A 19,466-nucleotide genomic window follows, 5' to 3' on the forward strand; every position below is an offset into this window, starting at 1 on the left:
AAGGCACTGGAACATTAAGGCTTTTTATCAGTCTTACATTCCTAGGTATTGTCTACTTAAGGTGTTTTGTGAAATAGCATAGGTTCCTCCACCTGTACTTTTTCCTCTCAGCTTTCATCTTTCAAACATTATATCAAGCTATCTTTTTTTTTTTTTTTTTTTTGCGGGACGCAGGCCTCTCTCCCTGTTGTGGCCTCTCCCGTTGCGGAGCACAGGCTCCGGACGCGCAGGCTCAGTGGCCATGGCTCACGGGCCCAGCCGCTCCGCGGCATGTGGGATCTTCCCGGACCGGGGCACGAACCCGTGTCCCCTGCATCGGCAAGCGGAATCTCAACCACTGCGCCACCAGGGAAGCCCTATATCAAGCTATCTTAAAACAATGAATATGATGCCCCCATCCCCAAATCACCGAGTCATTGCAGTTGCTCCTCTCTGGGCACTGCCCAGGAACTTTTTATCTCTGCGATACTGCAATCACAGCAGCATCCAGTATTACCTGTAAAGATTCACCTGGCTCTCTACTAGAGTAAGCTGAAGTCCTCTATTTGATGATTAACATTTTGTTAGCCTTTTTAACACCACCACCACCACACTGGACTTAATTTTTTCAATCTACAATAGTACCCAGGCCTTTTTCTTGATTCAGTACAATATCCCATATATTGGATCAATTTTCCCTAAAAATATATACTTCACACTTATATACATATCCTTACATTAACTACGGTTACCTTCCTTAGGAAATAAAATGTAAGTGCTTTCCCCTCTCTTAGTAGTATTAGGAATTACCTGGAGAATTCAATTTCTTAGGTTCCACTGGGTAGGATGAAGACATCACTCTCCCATTTGTAGCAGCAGCTTCTTGATAGAGTACAAGTTTCTGAGTCATATCATTTAAAAGATTCAAACACTCTCTTGAAATGGCTGTCCAACTGTGGGGATGTCCACCTAGGAGGTCCAAATACCAGCTTTTAAAATGTAGATAATCTTATGGTCTCCTCTCAAAATGAGGAGAAAGATCAGCAAGAAATGCTATATCACAATTCGCATCAGGGCCCACTTTTCTCAGTCAAGCTACCATTTATACTCATGCCATCTAATACACAGCAGTTCAATAAATATTTGGATGAAATAATTTTCCTAAAAGTCTACAAGCAAAAATTTGCTATTTTACCATTAAAAAAAACCATTCTCAAGTTGGTTGCTAAAATAAAGCCAAACACTGTTCCACAGTTTGAGTGAAAAAGACCCAGGTTACTTCACTAGCAGTACTGAACAGACTGAAGACTTTAAGACAATGAACATGTCTAATGAGAGGCACCCCATGGCCCCCAGTGACCTCTAAATTGCTGTGGCTCACCCACTGTGCTTCCTTACATTTTCATTTGCAAAAGAGCCCTTATTTGCTATTACATCTATAGAAGTGACACACTATTTGACAGTGATCATACTTTATACTGAGTGTTTATGTATCTGCTATCTTATTATTTAACTACTGTGATCCACACTCTTAAAAATTCCCTTAATTCTCATTATCTTTTGATTTTCTAAAACCTTTATCTCCAAGAGCTGTCATGCAAAAATCGACTGTGCGTTGAGAATAGCAGAGGAGTCCACTGAAAACTGGTTTCTCCATCCTGGGCATTAAACAATCATTCTCTCTTCACTTAGGTCCCTCCTTAAATCTTTCTTCCCATTTACAACTTAAGAGGAATAACACTTAACCTGAAAACAAACAAAATACTCCATCAATAGGCCCCAGGACATTTTTTTTTCCTAAATTTTTTTTTTTAATTTCTTTCTTTATTTTTGGCTGCGTTGGGTCTTTGTTGCTGCACATGGGCTTTCTCTAGTTGCGGTGAGCGGGGGCTACTCTTCGTTGAGGTGCGTGCGCTTCTCATTGCAGTGGCTTCTCTTGCTGCAGAGCACGGGCTCTAGGTGCGCAGCTTGAGTAGTTGTGGCTCACGGGTTCTGGAGTGCCAGCTCAGTAGTTGTGGTGCACGGGCTTAGCTGTCCATGGCATGTGGGATCTTCCTGGACCAGGGCTCGAACCTGTGTCCCCCGCATTGGCAGGCAGGTTCTTAACCACTGAGCCACCAGGAAAGCCCCCCAGGACGTTTTTTACCACTGTATCGCAGGACCAGTAAGGAACTATGTAATGGTCCAGTTACATTTTTTTTTCTTCCAGTTTTCAGATATAATTGACATACAGCACTGTATTAGGCTTAAGGTATACAGCATAATGATTTGACTTACATACATCATGAAATGGTTATCACACTCAGTTTAGTGAACATCCATCAACTCTTATAGATACAAAATTAAAGAAATAGAAAAAAAATTTTCCCTGTGATGAGAACCCTTAGGATTTACTCTCTTAACAATTTTCATATATAACATACAGCAGTGTTAATTATATTTATCATGTTGTACATTACATCCTTAGTACTTACTTATCTTATAACTGGGAGTTTGTACCTTTTGACTGCCCTCATCTAGTTCCTCCGCCCCCACCCCTTGCCTCTGGTAACCACAAATCTCATCTCTATTTCTATGACCAGTTACATTTTAATAATATGTTCTCTGGCAGAGAACATGCCACCCTGGTACGGTTTACTTGAATATCTTGTGAAAACATTTAGTGTATAGAGAATTCTTAAGTAAACCTCAGTCTGCTAGAAAAGTATTGCTACAGTTAATTTTCCACAGCATCAGCACTGGATTTTTCATACTACCAAAAGGAGAGTGGCTCCAATCATCTATATTTTCATATAACTGGATTTTATTTCCATGTAACATGTAACTATAGGTTTATTTTATAATGTGGGGATTGGCGAGTTTGGCAAAATAATGTACAGCTTAGTACAGAGATGTAAAGCTACCCAGGTTCTGTCCCCACTGGTGCTGGGCTGGAAGGCTTTCCCTCTAGGAACAAGGCAGAGCACTACTGGCCCAGCTGCAGTCTGGAGGAGCTCGGCAAGTAACAATGAAGAAGTGTTTCAGAGTTGCCAAGAGTGTCCTTGGGCCTATCACCATCAAGTCTATTGATAGTTTCTTTTCACTTCTTTTTTTAAAAAGGAAGGCAAAGTTGCATGGCAGGAAGGGGGAGCTCTGCACTTAAGAGTCAAATGACAGAATTTCTTATTCCAACTCTGACATTAACTTTATTAAGCCATTTTAATCTCTCTGAGACTTAGGTCCTCCATAAGGATTAAACCATCTGATTTTTAAGACCCCTTATAGCATTAAAACTTCTGGGATTCTTAAACTGTACTTTTCTGCTCTAAAACTGTCAGCCTACCTCATAATTTCTTCAGGTGAAGGGAATGAGAGGACAGAAGGAAATAATATAAAAATTTAAAAATACTTTTCCTAGAAATATAATTTCTAACCACAGCAATGCAAACAGTTGTATAATGTTTAAATCAATACTTCATTTAATGGAAGTATTATTAAATATGTGTGATATTTAATGATGTGTGATATTTTAATAAATATATTGAGCTCACCAAAAACTTTAAGTGGAACACTTTCTGCACACACACACTCAGTTCCTATTAGGTCTACTATTTTTAGCAATACCTGGCTGGCTAAGGCTAAAAACTTCTTGTCTTCGTGAAGGAGAATATTGAGAAAGCAACATCAGGTCCTGCAAGGCCAAATACTGAAAGGGAAAAAAATACACACTATTTAATTTTTTTAACCTCTATATAAAATCTTATTTATGAATGGGGCTCAATACTACATATCTAAGGGGAAATCAGTTGAAATTTTTCATGAAGGAAATACTTTTCAGAACTATAACCTTCCTTTCTAGACTTCCAGAACCTTCTTGCCTCTACCCTCTGTAGGCTACCCTAGTCATTGTGGGCTCCAGCTACCTAGGAACTACGGAACTCTCTGTGTTCCTTCCCACCTTATAGTGGGAAACTTAAAACACCACTTCCTCCTGGAACTTCCCTGGCCTCCCTGGCAAAAACATATACTCACACAGCTCTCAACCATGGTACTTACCATAATTTATTGTAACTGCCTGCTTACTTGTCTCACCGGGTTCCACCCACTAAACTGTGAGGCAGGGACAATGTCTTGCTCGCTGCCACGTCCAAAAGCAGTGCCCAGGCACACAGTAGAGACACAACATATGCTGTACTTTTTTACTCAAAATCTTCATTTTGGGGCTTCCCTGGTGGCGCAGTTGTTGGGAGCCCCCCTGCCGATGCAGGGGACGCGAGTTCGTGCCCCGGTCCGGGAGGATCCCACGTGCCGCGGAGCGGCTGGGCCCGTGGGCCGTGGCCGCTGGGCCTGCGCGTTCGGGGCCTGTGCTCCGCAGCGGGAGGGGCCACAACAGTGAGAGGCCCGCGTAACGCAAAAAAAAAAAAAAATCTTCATTTTGGGGCTTCCCTGGTGGCGCAGTTGGTGGGAGCCCCCCTGCCGATGCAGGGGACGCGAGTTCGTGCCCCGGTCCGGGAGGATCCCACGTGCCGCGGAGCGGCTGGGCCCGTGGGCCGTGGCCGCTGGGCCTGCGCGTTCGGGGCCTGTGCTCCGCAGCGGGAGGGGCCACAACAGTGAGAGGCCCGCGTAACGCAAAAAAAAAAAAAAATCTTCATTTTGGGGCTTCCCTGGTGGCGCAGTTGGTGGGAGCCCCCCTGCCGATGCAGGGGACGCGAGTTCGTGCCCCGGTCCGGGAGGATCCCACGTGCCGCGGAGCGGCTGGGCCCGTGGGCCGTGGCCGCTGGGCCTGCGCGTTCGGGGCCTGTGCTCCGCAGCGGGAGGGGCCACAACAGTGAGAGGCCCGCGTAACGCAAAAAAAAAAAAAAAAAAAAAAAAATCTTCATTTTGTTCCCTGGCAAACCACTTCACTCATCATTCAAGACACCATCCCTTCTGCGAAGGTTTCCTGCTTTGGTCCCAAGCAGAGTAAGTGGTTCCCACTGCACTTACCACAGTAAATTTTCATTATTTTGTGTATCTGCCTTTTCCATTAGGCTGTGCTTTGTCTTATTCATCATTACACCCTAAGCAACTAGCAGTGACTAACATCTGCCCAGTAAATAAAGATCTTTTAAATAACCAAATGAGTAACTGATATTTTTGTTTATCTAATAAATTAGTAATAATTGATATTTAAAGGTAATCAGAACCGTAGTGGGTCATTTTCTTATTAGTTTACAACTTTTCTAGAGTGTAATCCAAACTCTAGGTTCTATTTTAATTCTTTTTTTAAGTACTATGACCTCTTAACAAGATCATATATATTGTAGTTCTACTTTTAAAATTTCAAAATGAAACTTAAATCAAAACAACTTATTCTCACTTAGGTGGATTTATAAACGTACTGCAACTTCTTTAGACTCTTTTGATTAAAATTTGTTTTAGATTATCATTATTCAAATTTTAAGAGAGTTCATTGAATATGTACGCACTATCAAGTACTTCCTTTGATCATAACAGCCAACAATTCTATATGAGTGAAAATATACCTTAAACCAATGATTAAAAAAAAATCAGTGTTTTGTTTTGCTACCATGAAGAATTTGTGAAAAGCTAATGTATATGGTTGTATATCATTATATTTCATGCTTGAAATATTTTTATATCTCTCCTAAATATAGAATTAGTCTAGCTTATACACATATGTTGCAATATATACTTGCATCTTAGTCACTTGGAATGAAAACTGAAAAAGTAAACAGCATTTAATGTAGCATGTAGGTGATTTTTACAATACTTTTTACAGTATTAGAATATTCTAAGACCTCAAAAAATATATCGAAATACTTAATTATGCAAATATTAAGTCTATTCCGTAAGATAACTTAGAGATGACTGTGTAAAGACACAAAATGCATAGTTCCGCTACCTTTATGATGAGGGGAGGATTGCTGTTTAAAACTTTCGGGAGGCATTCATCTGACTCTTCTGAAAATGGTGGTTGAACAGGGAACAGACGAGCCTATCAAATATAATCAAGTATAAAGACTATGGAATGATTATTTTCATGACTTAATTACATTCAGTAAATTAGCACTATTTGAAATTTATTATAAAGGAGACAATACAACCAAACTAACATCTTTAGTGTTCCTTGCAAAAACAGATTGCATTAAAATTACATATACCCAAATACACTACCTTCTAACATGTTACTTTCCCAATTTTACTAGATCTCTGACTTCCAATAATAGAAACAAATTTAAGAAAAAATTCTCTGAAGTCACTGGAGGGTACAAACCTACAGAGATGGTAAAATAAAACAGAAACACTCATTTTCTAAGACAAACATTTGGATGATGAAGACAATGCAATTCCTACTCATTTAAAATCATTTCTTCAATATAAATTTTTAAAAGTTCCTTCAAAGAACAAGTATTTGGGGCCTCCCTGGTGGCTCAGTGGTTGAGAGTCCGCCTGCCGATGCAGGGGACACGGGTTCGTGCCTCGGTCTGGGAAGACCCCACATGCCGCGGAGCGGCTGGGCCTGTGAGCCATGGCCGCTGAGCCTGTGCTCCGCAACGGGAGAGGCCACAACAGTGAGAGGTCCACATACCGCAAAAAAAAAGAACAAGTATTTTATTGCCTTCCTTATATTTAAATATTTTAATACTGATCAACAGTATCTATATCAATAGCATGTAAAATTAATTAAAAATTCAGGCCGATCTAGTATACGCTCAGTAGAGAAACAGAAACTTTAAGATGAGAATTACACTATAGATAAAACATAGTAAGTACCACTAACAGTTCATTCAGATTAGTTTTCAAACATTAAGAACACTAACACTGTTCCTCAGAAAAAAATACAAATAAATGATGGTTATGAAAGATATATGCCTTATGAAATCTCAGAAGAAAAACCAAAACCCAGCTTCTCAAAATGGCTTTGGGCACAACTACATGCTGATCAGTGCTCTACTGAAAATAAACCTCCGCACTCCAGAACAGGAAAGTACTGACAAAAAACTCAATACTAACCTCTGTGGCATAGATTTTGAAGAGGATCCACGAGATATACCAAGTCATCAGGACAAAGACACCACAGAGCCAGACATGGTAAAGTAATGAGAGATTCAAGAGGCCACTCACAGTGTCAAGAGGCCTATGAAACTGCCTGTGAAAGCAGAAATTACTATTTAATCCTGTAGGAAAAATACAATCTAAGCATTTAAGAGACATGAGGCCCTACACTGAGAAACAAACAAATCCTATTTCTAAATAATAATGGTGATAGATTCCTCTCCTTTTGTACCCTGTACAGTTCTTTCACTAATACCTTCTTATAAAGTACACAAGGGAGGCTTAAGGGAAGAGCAGACCTAAACTAGCTCTTAGTTTCTTGCATTCCAAATCTTCACTGTCACTTTCTATGACAGAAGAAGTCTCTCCTAGAGACTGGGTAAAATTTTATTATTGTTGTTTTGTAGCTTGATACTTAAAAACCATTCAGCATGACTAGCACCTCTCCTGGACCAGATTTCAGCTCTATCTGTATATGTATAAACAGTTTCATAGTAGTTAAGAACACAAAGTACTATCTAAAAATAACAAACTTTACTTTTAAAATAAGTTAAGAAACTCTGTTAGAATGCTAAATAAAGGGAATGCAGGCAATTTTGCCAAAACCTTGAATAGCTCAATTTGCAAAGTCATTATAATCCTATAATCATACTTAGCAATTGTGAAAACAGGACTAGAACCTCTGACTCTGCTATTTGTAAATGTTGTGATTTTGTTAGTCACTTGACCTAACCTACCCTCAGTTTCCTCATCCATATGGTGGCATAATCTCTTCATTCTACCTCTTAGGGCTTTTATGAGATTTAAAACAGTTTATGTTAGGAGTGCCCAGCGTAGTACTTGACATTCCTTGGGGTTGGGGTGGCGGTGGGGATGATAAAGTTTTTTTTCTGCTTTTAAATAAGCATCACTGAGGGCCTGGCATACATTAAGTCCAGAATATCAGGCACTGCCATACAAACAAAACATTTTTTAGGTGAAAGGAGGAAAAAAGTATTATATTAAATTTCTATCAATACCATTATTATTTTTCTCTTTCCATTTGACCAAGTATAAAACCTGGGCTAACATAATAAATGACCCACACGTTTGGTTTCATATATAGTGATTAAGCAGAAGACAAAACTAAATTTTACCTAGCAACTTTTAAAAGTTAGGAATTTTTTGAAATCTACACTGGAGAAACCATAATACCTCAAACATCCATTAATGTCGATATTCCCACTCCTCAAAAGTGATAGTAGTTAAGATCATACAAAAGTATCACAGTGGAACAACCAATAATTAAAAGAACAAATACTAATAGAGAAGTTTACATTTATTCGCTAAATAAAGATTAAAGCTTTGCCTATGTGCAAAGTGCATAGGGAATAACTAGAACAATAAACCCCGATGCTGTCACTCCATTGCTACTTATGACCTTCAACTGGTCACATGACCTGACTCAAATCTGGTTTCCTCACAGGTAAAATTAGAGTAAAACCATAGTATGGTGCTCATCTACCACAACATAGCAAAGAATGATTATTGAGGAGAAAAACAAAAGAGAGGTATGTCCATGCAACTCAAGAAATCCACTTATATAAAAGCTGTATCTAACAAAAAAGGAATTATCATTGCTTATTTTTGGGGAAAGGAACTGGGTGACTAGAGACAGAGGCCAACAAATTCACCATATAGCCTTTTATATGCCATTGGAATTTTAAATTATGTGAACTATGTGTATTCAAAAATGAATGCAATTTTTTTTTAAATTTAAAGGCTAAATCTAAATAAAACATCTGGAAAGTAGCAAACATCTAAAAGGATGGAGAGAATTAAAAGCATTAAAATTAGACTTTTCAGGATCACTTACTCATCTAACTGAAGGTCCATAGCAGTGCTAATCCAAGCTTTGGGAATGTGGCCTGAAATGAAAAAACACCATGCTATAATCATAAAAAGTTAATGAAACAAATCTTAATCATGCTTTGGAACATGAGGTGGATGAGATGACCAAGTAGACACCAAGACCTCAGTCAAAATGCTAGACTTTGATTAGGAATGGGCAGAAAAAGAGTAATTTCTAAATACAGGCAGTCCTTGCTTTGCACACGTCCAACATGTACATATTTCAGTTACTGTGGTTTAATAACACCAGCCTGCAACAACACAACTCAAATTTCAGTTACTGTAGCCTTAGCTGTGCATAACTGAATATAGCAATTCTAGCTTTTCAGTAGTACACAAATCAGTATATAGATAACAGATGGACATCCCTTCTTTCAAAGTCTGTTAGTGATTAGTCACTCACGTCTGTTATTCAGTTCTGGCACAGACAGCAAAGCATGTAGTTGTGTTGCCTCCTTATCTGCCATGATAAATCTCCATGACATTTTACCAAAATGAAAAACTGAAAGAGGAAACTGGCCAAAAAGACCAAAGTGCAACAAAGAAATGAAAAGTGGTAACACTGGAAATCTGAATGAAACATAACTGGAATTAAAGAAGAAATAGTTGACATGGATATGTTGACACAGCTGCTACGTCAGCCCAAATGTATTGATACAACAACAGGGGAACATCCAGGCTGACTGCAGTAGGTTAATAAAAAACAACAAAGTGTTAACATTAAAATGACAATTATAAAAGCTATGTAGAAAAATGGATTATATAAACTAAAAATTTTTTAAAGTAGACAACAGAATGGCCTATGCACAAATAGAACAATTTTGTAAAATTATTCCACAGAAAAAAGTAGGACCAGAAAATGTTACAGTCTGAAAACAGTATTTTAGAATGCTGGATTTTGTTTATATTAATATGTGTTGCTATTGAGATTAAGGTTATCCATTCAACTTGTACTGTTCATTATATTAAATAAGCTGCATCTTTGTGCTTAAAATTCATGTTAATAAATTCTACAATGTCCCCTTAGCAACAGGGTATTTCTTTTTTTTTTTTTTTTTTTTTTTTTTTTAAATAAATTTATTTATTCATTTATTTATTTTTGGCTGTGTTGGGTCTTCGTTTCTGTGCGAGGGCTTTCTCTAGTTGTGGCAAGCGGGGGCCACTCTTCATCGCGGTGCGCGGGCCTCTTACTGTCGCAGCCTCTCTTGCTGCGGAGCACAGGCTCCAGACGCGCAGAGCTCAGTATTTGTAGCTCACGGGCCCAGCTGCTCCGTGGCACGTGGGATCTTCCCAGACCAGGGTTTGAACCCGTGTCCCCTGCCTTGGCAGGCAGACTCTCAACCACTGCGCCACCAGGGAAGCCCCGCAACAGGGTATTTCTGTTGTATTAGTTAGCAAGTTACAAAAAGTTATAAAAAGGAATATGTTATTTATAGAGTAATGACTAAATGATATACAATATTTTCTTTTTTTTAAAGGATATATCTTTTTATGTGGTAAAAAATACATTATAAAATTTACCATCTTGACCACTTTTAAGTGTATATACACTGTGTGGCACCTTGTCATACAACAGCTCTCCAGAACTTCTTCACCTTGCAAAACTGAAACTCCATGTCCATTGAACAACTCCCCCTTCTCCCCTCCCTCTAGCCCCTGGCAATCACTATTCTACTTTCTATTTCTAAGAGTCTGACTACTTTATTTATTGATATATTTTAAAATATTTATTTATTTTGGCTGCACCAGGTCTTAGTTGTCGCACACAGGATCTTCGTTGCAGCACGCAGGCTCACAGTTGCGGCATGCAGACTCCTAGTTGTGGCATGCATGTGGGATCTAGTTCGCCAACTAGGATCGAACCTGGGCCCCCTGCATTGGGAGTCTGCAGTCTTACCCACTGGACCACCAGGGAAGTCCCTTGACTATTTTAGACACCTCGTATAAGTGGAATCATGTAGTATTTGTCATTTTGCGCCTGGCTTATTTCACTTAGTATAATGTCTTTAAGGTTCATCCATGTTGTAGCATGTGACAGGCTTTCCTTCTTTTTTAAGGTTGACTATTATTACATTGTATGTATATACCACATTTTCTGTAACAATATTCTCTCTTAACTAGTCTTTGAACATTTGAATCTAAATCTAAACACTTAATCGAAACAAGCAATCAGCTGGGCTAATCACATACCTACAATTGTAGGAAATATATAAATACAATCAAGAATGACTTTGATATTTTCTGAGCTGTGAGCTAATACATATACTGTATCAAAAAGCAGAAATTCTTACCAAGAAAATAATACACAATGCAGAAATTTCTAAGCAGGAACAGCGATTCCACACAGCTATGCTTAACTAGCAAAGGCAGAGACCTCCTGAAGCGCAAGAACTTGTATTGCTGTGGAAGAAAAGAAAACCAGAATCAAATGACATTCAAACAAAGGTTCTTTTTTATTCCAAAGCAAGCACATAACTATAACGGTCCACACAAAAACATAATCACTGCATAAAAAGACAAAGTTTATTCCAGAGGTAAAAAAATCATCCATTTCAGATGTTAAAGTATTTAATATTTACATTATACAACATCTCATTGATATGAGATCAGAAATGAGAAAATTAACAATATCAATCTATACTTATAGTAAGGACTACAGAGATGGAGTAAGTACAAAAAACATAATAATAATTACAACAATAGCAGCTAACATTCTTTGGATGCTTATCACATACCAGGTAGTGTTCCAAGCACTTTAAATGCATTAATCCATTTAAACCTCACAACAACCCCACGAAGGAAGTTCTATTATTATCCCCATCTTACAGATGAGAAAACCAAGGCACAGAGAGGGTAAGCAACTTAACCAGTGTTACCAGCTAGCAAAAGAAAAATCTGCGATTTTAAGGCAGGCAGGCTGGCTTCAGAGCCTGCAACCTTAAAGATAATGTATGCTGCCTTCACACTAAAATATTTCACATGCTGTTTGCAGAAAAATAGGAGGTAGTGAAGAAGACACGAAACTAAGAATTGGGAGACCCGAGTTCTAGTGCTTCCTCTTTCTGTATAACATTAAGTCAGCCTCGTCTCCTATCTAATTATCTGTGAGATAAGAAGGCTGAACCAGCTAAACAGCTCCTTAGTGGGTACCTTCCAATGCTAACAATCTAAGAGAAAAGAATCAAATATGAAAAAATAGGAAATGTTTTTCCTGAAAAAATTACACTTCTCGTGAAACAAGGGTTGTCGGCCCTAAAAATGCCAATGGAAAAAATAATTTTTAAATCATTGGAAAGTATCTAAGGAAACCCAATGAACCAAAGATGGACTTCCCAAATTCTGGTCTTCTTTTGTGTTTATATTAAGGCTGATCCTTCTCTAAGGATTTCAGAAGCTAAAGAACAGCAAAGAATTACAGTCCTTAGGTAGAGGTTATGTCTTCATACCACGTCTGCAGATTCCCACAGCATCTTACAAAAAGCAGCCCAGGTGAAATGAATGCTTGATCACTAACCATACAGCTTGAAGTATCCTGATTTATTCAGATATTCTCAAACTCCAAGACATGGAATTGCACTATTCGATGCAGTTACTGGGTGCTACCACCATCTCACTTCAACCCCCTAATAAAAAGGGCACAGTCCCTAAACTATTCCTACTGCAGCTCTCACCTCCATCATCACTCTCAAGGGTGCAGAGAGGCTAAGGAAGCAGGCAGACATTTCAGTAGATTCGCAGAGAACAGCTAATAAACCCTCTTCTCGCTCCCAAGCTGAAGTGTTTTTCAATTCCCTGTTGGCTTCTTCTGTGATTTGGCTATGAGCTACCCTGTACCTATTCAAATATTTACTATGTGCCAGGCTCTATAAATCTTATCTCATTTAATACTTTCAAATAGTCTTGTTGGCATATAACTTGCCAAGCCTGTCTTGGCATTAATCCATTTCTTTGTCCCCTACTCCATGCCAACGTTCTGCTTTTCCCTATCAGTCTGTCATTAAGAATTTAATAAGGGCAATAGAACTGGTTTTTGTAGCATAGGCAAGTTTATAGAAAAAAACCCTAATGGACTAATGGTAAATGGTTAAAATTACTAGATTTTTAAAAACATCTAATTTTTCATACTGTTATATGAAAAAAGTAGTTACTGAATAATATGTACAATATAAAACTATTTATGAAAACCCCACCCCACAAACTATGTAGTATTATAGCTACTATATATATAAATGTACAGTAAAGGGTCTGGAAGAATACACAAGAATGAATCTAAGATTTTATCAAAAGCTATTATAAAAAATTTAGTAGTCAAATTTTACAAATGTAACAGTACATGGTAGAAACAATAATTTATCAGTACTGTCAATCCTGGACTCCCCTTGTTCACTCTTACACGTCCGTGATGTTAAATAGGTGGTTACTTTCAACACAAGTCCGTGGAGGAGCAAGATATTTGGGGGTAATCTCATTTTTCTCTAATTTTTTTTTCTTCATTTCCTATATTCTTAACTATGTTTGGATCAAAGCTGATTCACCATGGATATTTCTATACAGGATTTTGGGGGGTTTTCTCCTTTTGAAATTCTGAGGTGGCAAAGCTGACACTCTAATTTAATTCACCTTCACAAGATGTGAAGAATTTGTAAATAGGACTCTTTGTTTATACACTCACAGACTGCAGGGAGATAAGGGCCAGATCCAGATAAGGGCCAGATCCTGTGAGCACTGTCTCCTTGCAGTAGGTGTATTTTCATCAGATTGTTCTCAGGGATGCAACAGGCATGTGAAAATTTTAGTTAAACCAGGAGAATCCTAATCCGTCACACTCTCACACTTACACTCTTGTGGAACATCATTTATTTACATACCCCTCCCTCCCTACTGGACTGCGTCCTAGTGGGAAGGGGCTGGTTCTAACAGTTTTGCTCCAAAGCCCCGTCCTCAGCATGCCCTAGAGCAGGAATGAAGCGAATAATAGCACAGTCAAGAATACCAGCAACAGGCTGGGGAAAGCCTTGATGGCACCGGAAAAATCTCAACCGAACTTTCTCTCTCCTGCCAGAGGAAGAGTCAGCTCCTACCAAACTAGTAGAATTTTTAAAACCCGTCCCACTCAAACCAGTCAAAACTGTTTTATTTATGCACATCAAGCCTTGTTCTGAAAAGGATTTGAGACAGTAACTGACATATTCTATACTTAGTTGTACATTCTCAAGCTTATGAGCTTCTTAGGTTCCAAAAGACGCTGGCAGCTGCACAGAGGTACTTTGCATGAATGTCATCATCATCCTCCCCCAGCCCTGCTAGGTCACAGCAACTGCCACTACCTAGCAGGGAGGGGAAGAGTGGAGCAAAGAGGTATTCTGAGAGTGGCAGCAGGAAGGGCAACTGCAGCTCTCAAACAGACACTGAAGTCTCATGAAGACAAAGATCTACTCTCCAAATGGCATTTTGAGGATCTCAGTCCTAAGTTTTGCTGATCAAATCTTGAATTAATCAGGTGATGCCAGTTATATATACAAACACCAAGGCAATTTTAACTCTGCCAAATTCTGACATAAAGTAATGCTCAAATCATAGCTTACCTGTATGATGGGAAATGGAAGATAGTTCATGTTGTTAATAAAATACAGGAGGCTATAGCTATAGCCCATAAATGCTCCAGCCAGCAGAAAAAAAAGGTGATACTCATTTAAGCAGGTTTGTGCAGCAGGGCTATCTAAGCTGAAGAGGAAAAGTTAGGTTATTAATTCAACAGTCAGGGACACATATTACTATTTCAGGCTTATTATTTACTGAAGGCAAAGCTTTGACTTAATTACTTAAGAAATGCCCCAAATTCTAAAAAAAGGGGTTAAGTGTGGGCAAAAGATTAACAAAACCCTTTTCCCTGATGCATGAGAACTTGACCTTTAGTTAATGCTCTAGCTCTGCTCCTCCAGAAATCTGGTAAGTGTAAGAAAGTCCCCTGTGACAGTAAGCAATGGTGCTTATGAGTTGGTAAATTGCATCTGGACTGAAGAATTCTAAATAAAGGCTATAACCTGATAGAGATGCTGTAACTTTGGGCTTCTCTCTGTGTTGCTCTTAGAACTAGGCAATCCCTCAGGGGGATCCTTTTCACTAAAGAAAATTTATTGCATTAGGAAAAAAAACTTGCCTTATATAATGTAACTGGGGGACAAAAGGAAATCAAGTATTCAGTAGCAATCATGAATACTGTCTTAAAGTCACTGGATAACAGAGAACTGAAGATTACTTTTTTGACTTTTAAAGTCAGAATATAAACTTGAAATTTACATCAATGCCATCTGGTCAAGAACTGTGTAAGTTTCAAAATTATAAAAGTACTCTACTGAAGAAGGTATTTTTAATTATTAAAAATTTTTTTCTTCATTCTTCGCATACTGTCCTTCCTTCAAACCCCAACCGAAACACCACCTCCTCCTAGAAGCCATGTGTGGATTCCTCCCTGCCTTCTGAAGCCCCAGATGTTTCATCTGCACATTTCACTTTCTTCCTACTAAACACTATTTCTCATACATTCCTATTTCTCTCCTATTACATCTATTTGCGTCCAGGTCTTAAATCCCCTACTGTTGTGAGCTCTCAAGGAGCTTACAGTCCATGTGTGAATCATTCTAACAAATCCGACAGCATTTAGCACAGTACCTTGTACAAAATAAATGGTTTAATAAAATCGTTGAATTCAACAAACATAAAACATCAAAAACATTCGATTGTACATAAAAAAGCACTTTTTACTGAAGTCCAGAAAGTAAAGAACGTCCATAAACTATTAATGTATATAGGTCACTTTGGGCTTAGTAACTAAACAAGCACCCTTAGAAAAAATATATGTAAGATTACCTCTCAGTAACAGTGCAGGGAACCACAAGAAAACTGTATTGACCCTTGGTTATCACCGCAGCACACCAAGCCATCATCATTCCCATTGCAGCATGAATAAAGGAGTGCATGAGCTGCTGAGGATGAATGATCTTCCCTATCAGTGCCAGTCTCGAGCAAGGAATGGAAGGCACAACTGCAAACAAAACACGTGACTGTGGCTTTATAATCTGCAGCATATGAAATTAGAGGACTTAAACTATTCCCTCTCATCTTTGCACAAATACACCAAAGGGCAGGAAGAAACCCAGAGTCACTGTAAAGTATAGTACAGAAAAATACCAAGTTAAAACTTCTTAGTTAAAATAATTTGAAAAAAGACTCAATACAAACAGATGCACAAAGAAATAGAAAAACCAAAGGATCTAGAGAGGTGAAACCTAAGTACAGTATGATTAACATTTTTCAATTCTTTTTAATTAAGATTTCCTGATAGCTCAAATAGTGCCTACCCTGGCACTCCCCTCACTGCCATAAAGGAATAAACAATAATAATTTTAAGATAGTGCTTGCCCTCCAGCAAGTTATCCTTATTTCAGCATTTTAACTTGTCAATATATAGTCCATCTGTGAAAAATAAACCACAAACCAGGTAAATAATGATAACACTGAATACTAAAATAAATGCTTGCATGGGAATTTCTAATACCGCTCTGACAATCCTAAAAGGTTTTCAGAAGTGAGCTGGGGGAAGCAAGTGTGGGTGGGAGGTGAGGGGTGCTGACTTTTGAAATCAGTTGGCACAGGGTTCCCTGGCCTATCTTTGTACACATTCTCCTTTTGATACATACCAAGTAAAGAGATTGTGGGGAAGTACAAAATTAAGTATAAAGGGAGAGGGCTTAGGTGCTTTACAGTTTGGGGAAGAGGCTGCTATCACCTTCCCCTCCCCACCAGAAATGCCCACAAGGCCTACTGACTGTGTAACTGACTTACATTCTGACTCATACTCTGAACATACCAAACCTTCTCATGTCATTAAGCCTTTTTATATGATACACCTTTTCCCTAAAACATCATTTTTCTTCCGTGTCTACTTAATACAGCTCATTCTTTAAGGTTTGGTTCAAGCATCACCTCCTCCAGGAAGCTCCCCATGCTGGGTAAATGATGCTTCTATATACGTCCATACTATCCATGTATTACTGTCTTTCTCAGCATTAACTGTGATCCTCTGGGGAAAACTGGGACCATACATGTCTTATCCCCACACAATGCATGGCATAAAGTAATACATAAGGAATGAGCCAAAGCGACTAGTCAGGCTTTAAGAATGACTAGACGGGGACTTCCCTGGTGATTCAGTGGTTAAGACTCCTCGCTTCCAATGCAGGGGGCACAGGTTCAATCTCTGGTCGGGGAACTAAGATCCTGCATGCCGCATGGTGAGGCCAAAAAAAAAAAAAAGAATGACTAGCTGGAGAGCCCTTGTCTGGCATCTAAATCTAGATTACCCAGGTACATGGGACAGTGTGAAAGAACACATGCTGTAAACCAAGGGGTTCTGTAGATGGCGTGAATAGCAAAAGGGATCCATCAGCCAGTAGTGAGGGATTAGAAAAGCAAAGGAAAAGGGTGTACTATAAAATCCAGAGAGCAATGTGAAATTTTATACCATATCTAACAAGGAAGTACTAAAGAGCTAAAAAGAAGAATGATGTTATAGTGAAAAAAAGAAGTATCAGAAGAAGCTTCTCAAAAAAAAAAATGTCATGAAGAACCTAGGGGTAAGACAGGAATAAAGACACAGACCTACTAGAGAATGGACTTGAGGATATGGGGAGGGGGAAGGGTGAGCTGTGACAAAGCGAGAGAGTGGCATGGACATATATACACTACCAAACATAAAGATAGCTAGTGGGAAGCAGCCGCATAGCACAGGGAGATCAGCTCGGTGCTTTGTGACAACCTAGAGGGGTGGGATAGGGAGGGTGGGAGGGAGGGAGATGCAAGAGGGAAGAGATATGGGAACATGTGTATATGTATAACTGATTCACTTTGTTATAAAGCAGAAACTAACACACCATTGTAAACCAATTATACTCCAATAAAGATGTTAAAAAAAAAAAAAAGAAAAAGCTTCTCATTTTACCTCAAGACAGATTTAAGGAATCTGAAACGGCAGGAAGAGCAAGGAGAGAAATTGAGAAAAAGTAAAAAGCTCTGAAATCTAACAGGTGATTCTCCCAAGGCAAAACATATGATATTTTAAATTTTGTTGGAAAACCACAGAATTATAGACTTCACTATTTGAAAAGGACCTTAGAAATCATCTGGTCTTGATCTCTTACTCTATAAAGGAGTTATTTTTATAATATATCTGCTGAATTATAACTTTAACACCAGCTGTGAATTATTAAAAGGTCTAAATTTTTGTATGTCATAAAGTACACATTAAAAAAAAGTACCATTTTAACCTTTTTTTTTTTTTTGCTGTGCTGCGGGGCACGTGGGATCTCAGTTCCTCGACCAGGAATTGAACCCACGCCCCCTGCATTGGAAGCTCGGCCACCAGGGAAGTCCCTTAACCATTTTTAAGTGTATAGTTTCCTGGCATAAGTACACTCACATTGTTGGGCAACAATCACCACCATCCATCTCCAGACTTTTCCATCCTCCCCTGTACCCATTAACTCTATGCCCATTAAACAATTGCCCATTCCCTTCTCCCTCCAGCCCCTGGCAAGCACCATTCTACTTTGTGTCTCTATCAATTTGACTACTCTAGATACCTCATATATATAATTGGAATCATCCAATATTTGTCCTAAGAGTTCTAATTATTTTTTTTAAAACAGAGAATGTATTGGTCAAATAAATTTTATGGTAAGACATTCAAAGCACATATAATAATTCTGTATACATTTTTTAAACTTTGACATAAAATACAGCCTCTGATGTGCACATCCACATACAAAATGCATTGAGTCTGCCCTTAGTAGAATAAATTCAGATACTTTAAAGACGGTTAATATTTGAAAACTCACCTGTATAGAACTCCACATTGAAAATACTTATTATTACTATTACCACTGACAGCAGCAGAAGATAAAAGATTATATAGGAACTATACAGATCACTGAAAGAATCTAGAACACAAGAGAGATGAATTAGTAAGTTCATTCAGTTATATAGTCATGTTTAGTATACTGCAATAGAAAAGGGGCTTGAACCACAACTATAATTTTAAAAGTTATCTTTTATTTAAAAATTTACTCATACACTGCTGAAGGGTCCTATAGGACATCAACTCAAGAACTACATACAGCACGAGCTATTTGGACCAAGTTCCAGATCTTTAAAAATTATACTAGAATTTCTTTTAGATGACCCAGATGTTAACATCAGACAAAATAATACCATATGCAAACATTTTATCACGTGAAACAGAGAAGTACCGCATTTAGTAATATACCAACAAAGTTTCTTTTTAAAATGTAAATAATATTTTTCAGATCTCTTCTTAATTAATGCAATTGGTCCCTACAGCTAGAAAAAAGTAACATTTCTAGAAATAGCATAATCCATAAATCATCCAAATGAGCCGAATTAAAACAATATCATGATGTCCCTATGAAATACCAATACATTCACATTTTAGAGTAGTTCAACAATCAACATTCCATTTAAAAAATGTGGTCAAGCTTAAA

The 19,466-nt window shown here is 38.4% G+C and overlaps 1 protein-coding gene across 1 annotated transcript in view; it reads right to left on the reverse strand.

The window, feature by feature from the left end:
* Positions 1-19,466, reverse strand: part of NDC1 (NDC1 transmembrane nucleoporin) — a 45,225-nt gene that overhangs the window by 21,975 nt on the left and 3,784 nt on the right. Inside the window, exons 3-11 of the mRNA XM_024739350.1 lie at positions 18,804-18,905; positions 15,778-15,952; positions 14,493-14,631; positions 11,199-11,307; positions 8,873-8,924; positions 6,976-7,111; positions 5,864-5,956; positions 3,583-3,664; positions 790-948 (exon numbers count right to left, since the gene is read on the reverse strand). Coding sequence (XP_024595118.1) covers positions 790-948; positions 3,583-3,664; positions 5,864-5,956; positions 6,976-7,111; positions 8,873-8,924; positions 11,199-11,307; positions 14,493-14,631; positions 15,778-15,952; positions 18,804-18,905 — 1,047 coding nt within the window. The remainder of the gene's footprint in view (positions 1-789; positions 949-3,582; positions 3,665-5,863; positions 5,957-6,975; positions 7,112-8,872; positions 8,925-11,198; positions 11,308-14,492; positions 14,632-15,777; positions 15,953-18,803; positions 18,906-19,466) is intronic.

This window comes from Neophocaena asiaeorientalis, unplaced genomic scaffold (assembly GCF_003031525.2).
Source record: "Neophocaena asiaeorientalis asiaeorientalis breed wild unplaced genomic scaffold, Neophocaena_asiaeorientalis_V1.1 scaffold138, whole genome shotgun sequence".
Classification (NCBI taxonomy): Eukaryota; Metazoa; Chordata; class Mammalia; order Artiodactyla; family Phocoenidae; genus Neophocaena; species Neophocaena asiaeorientalis.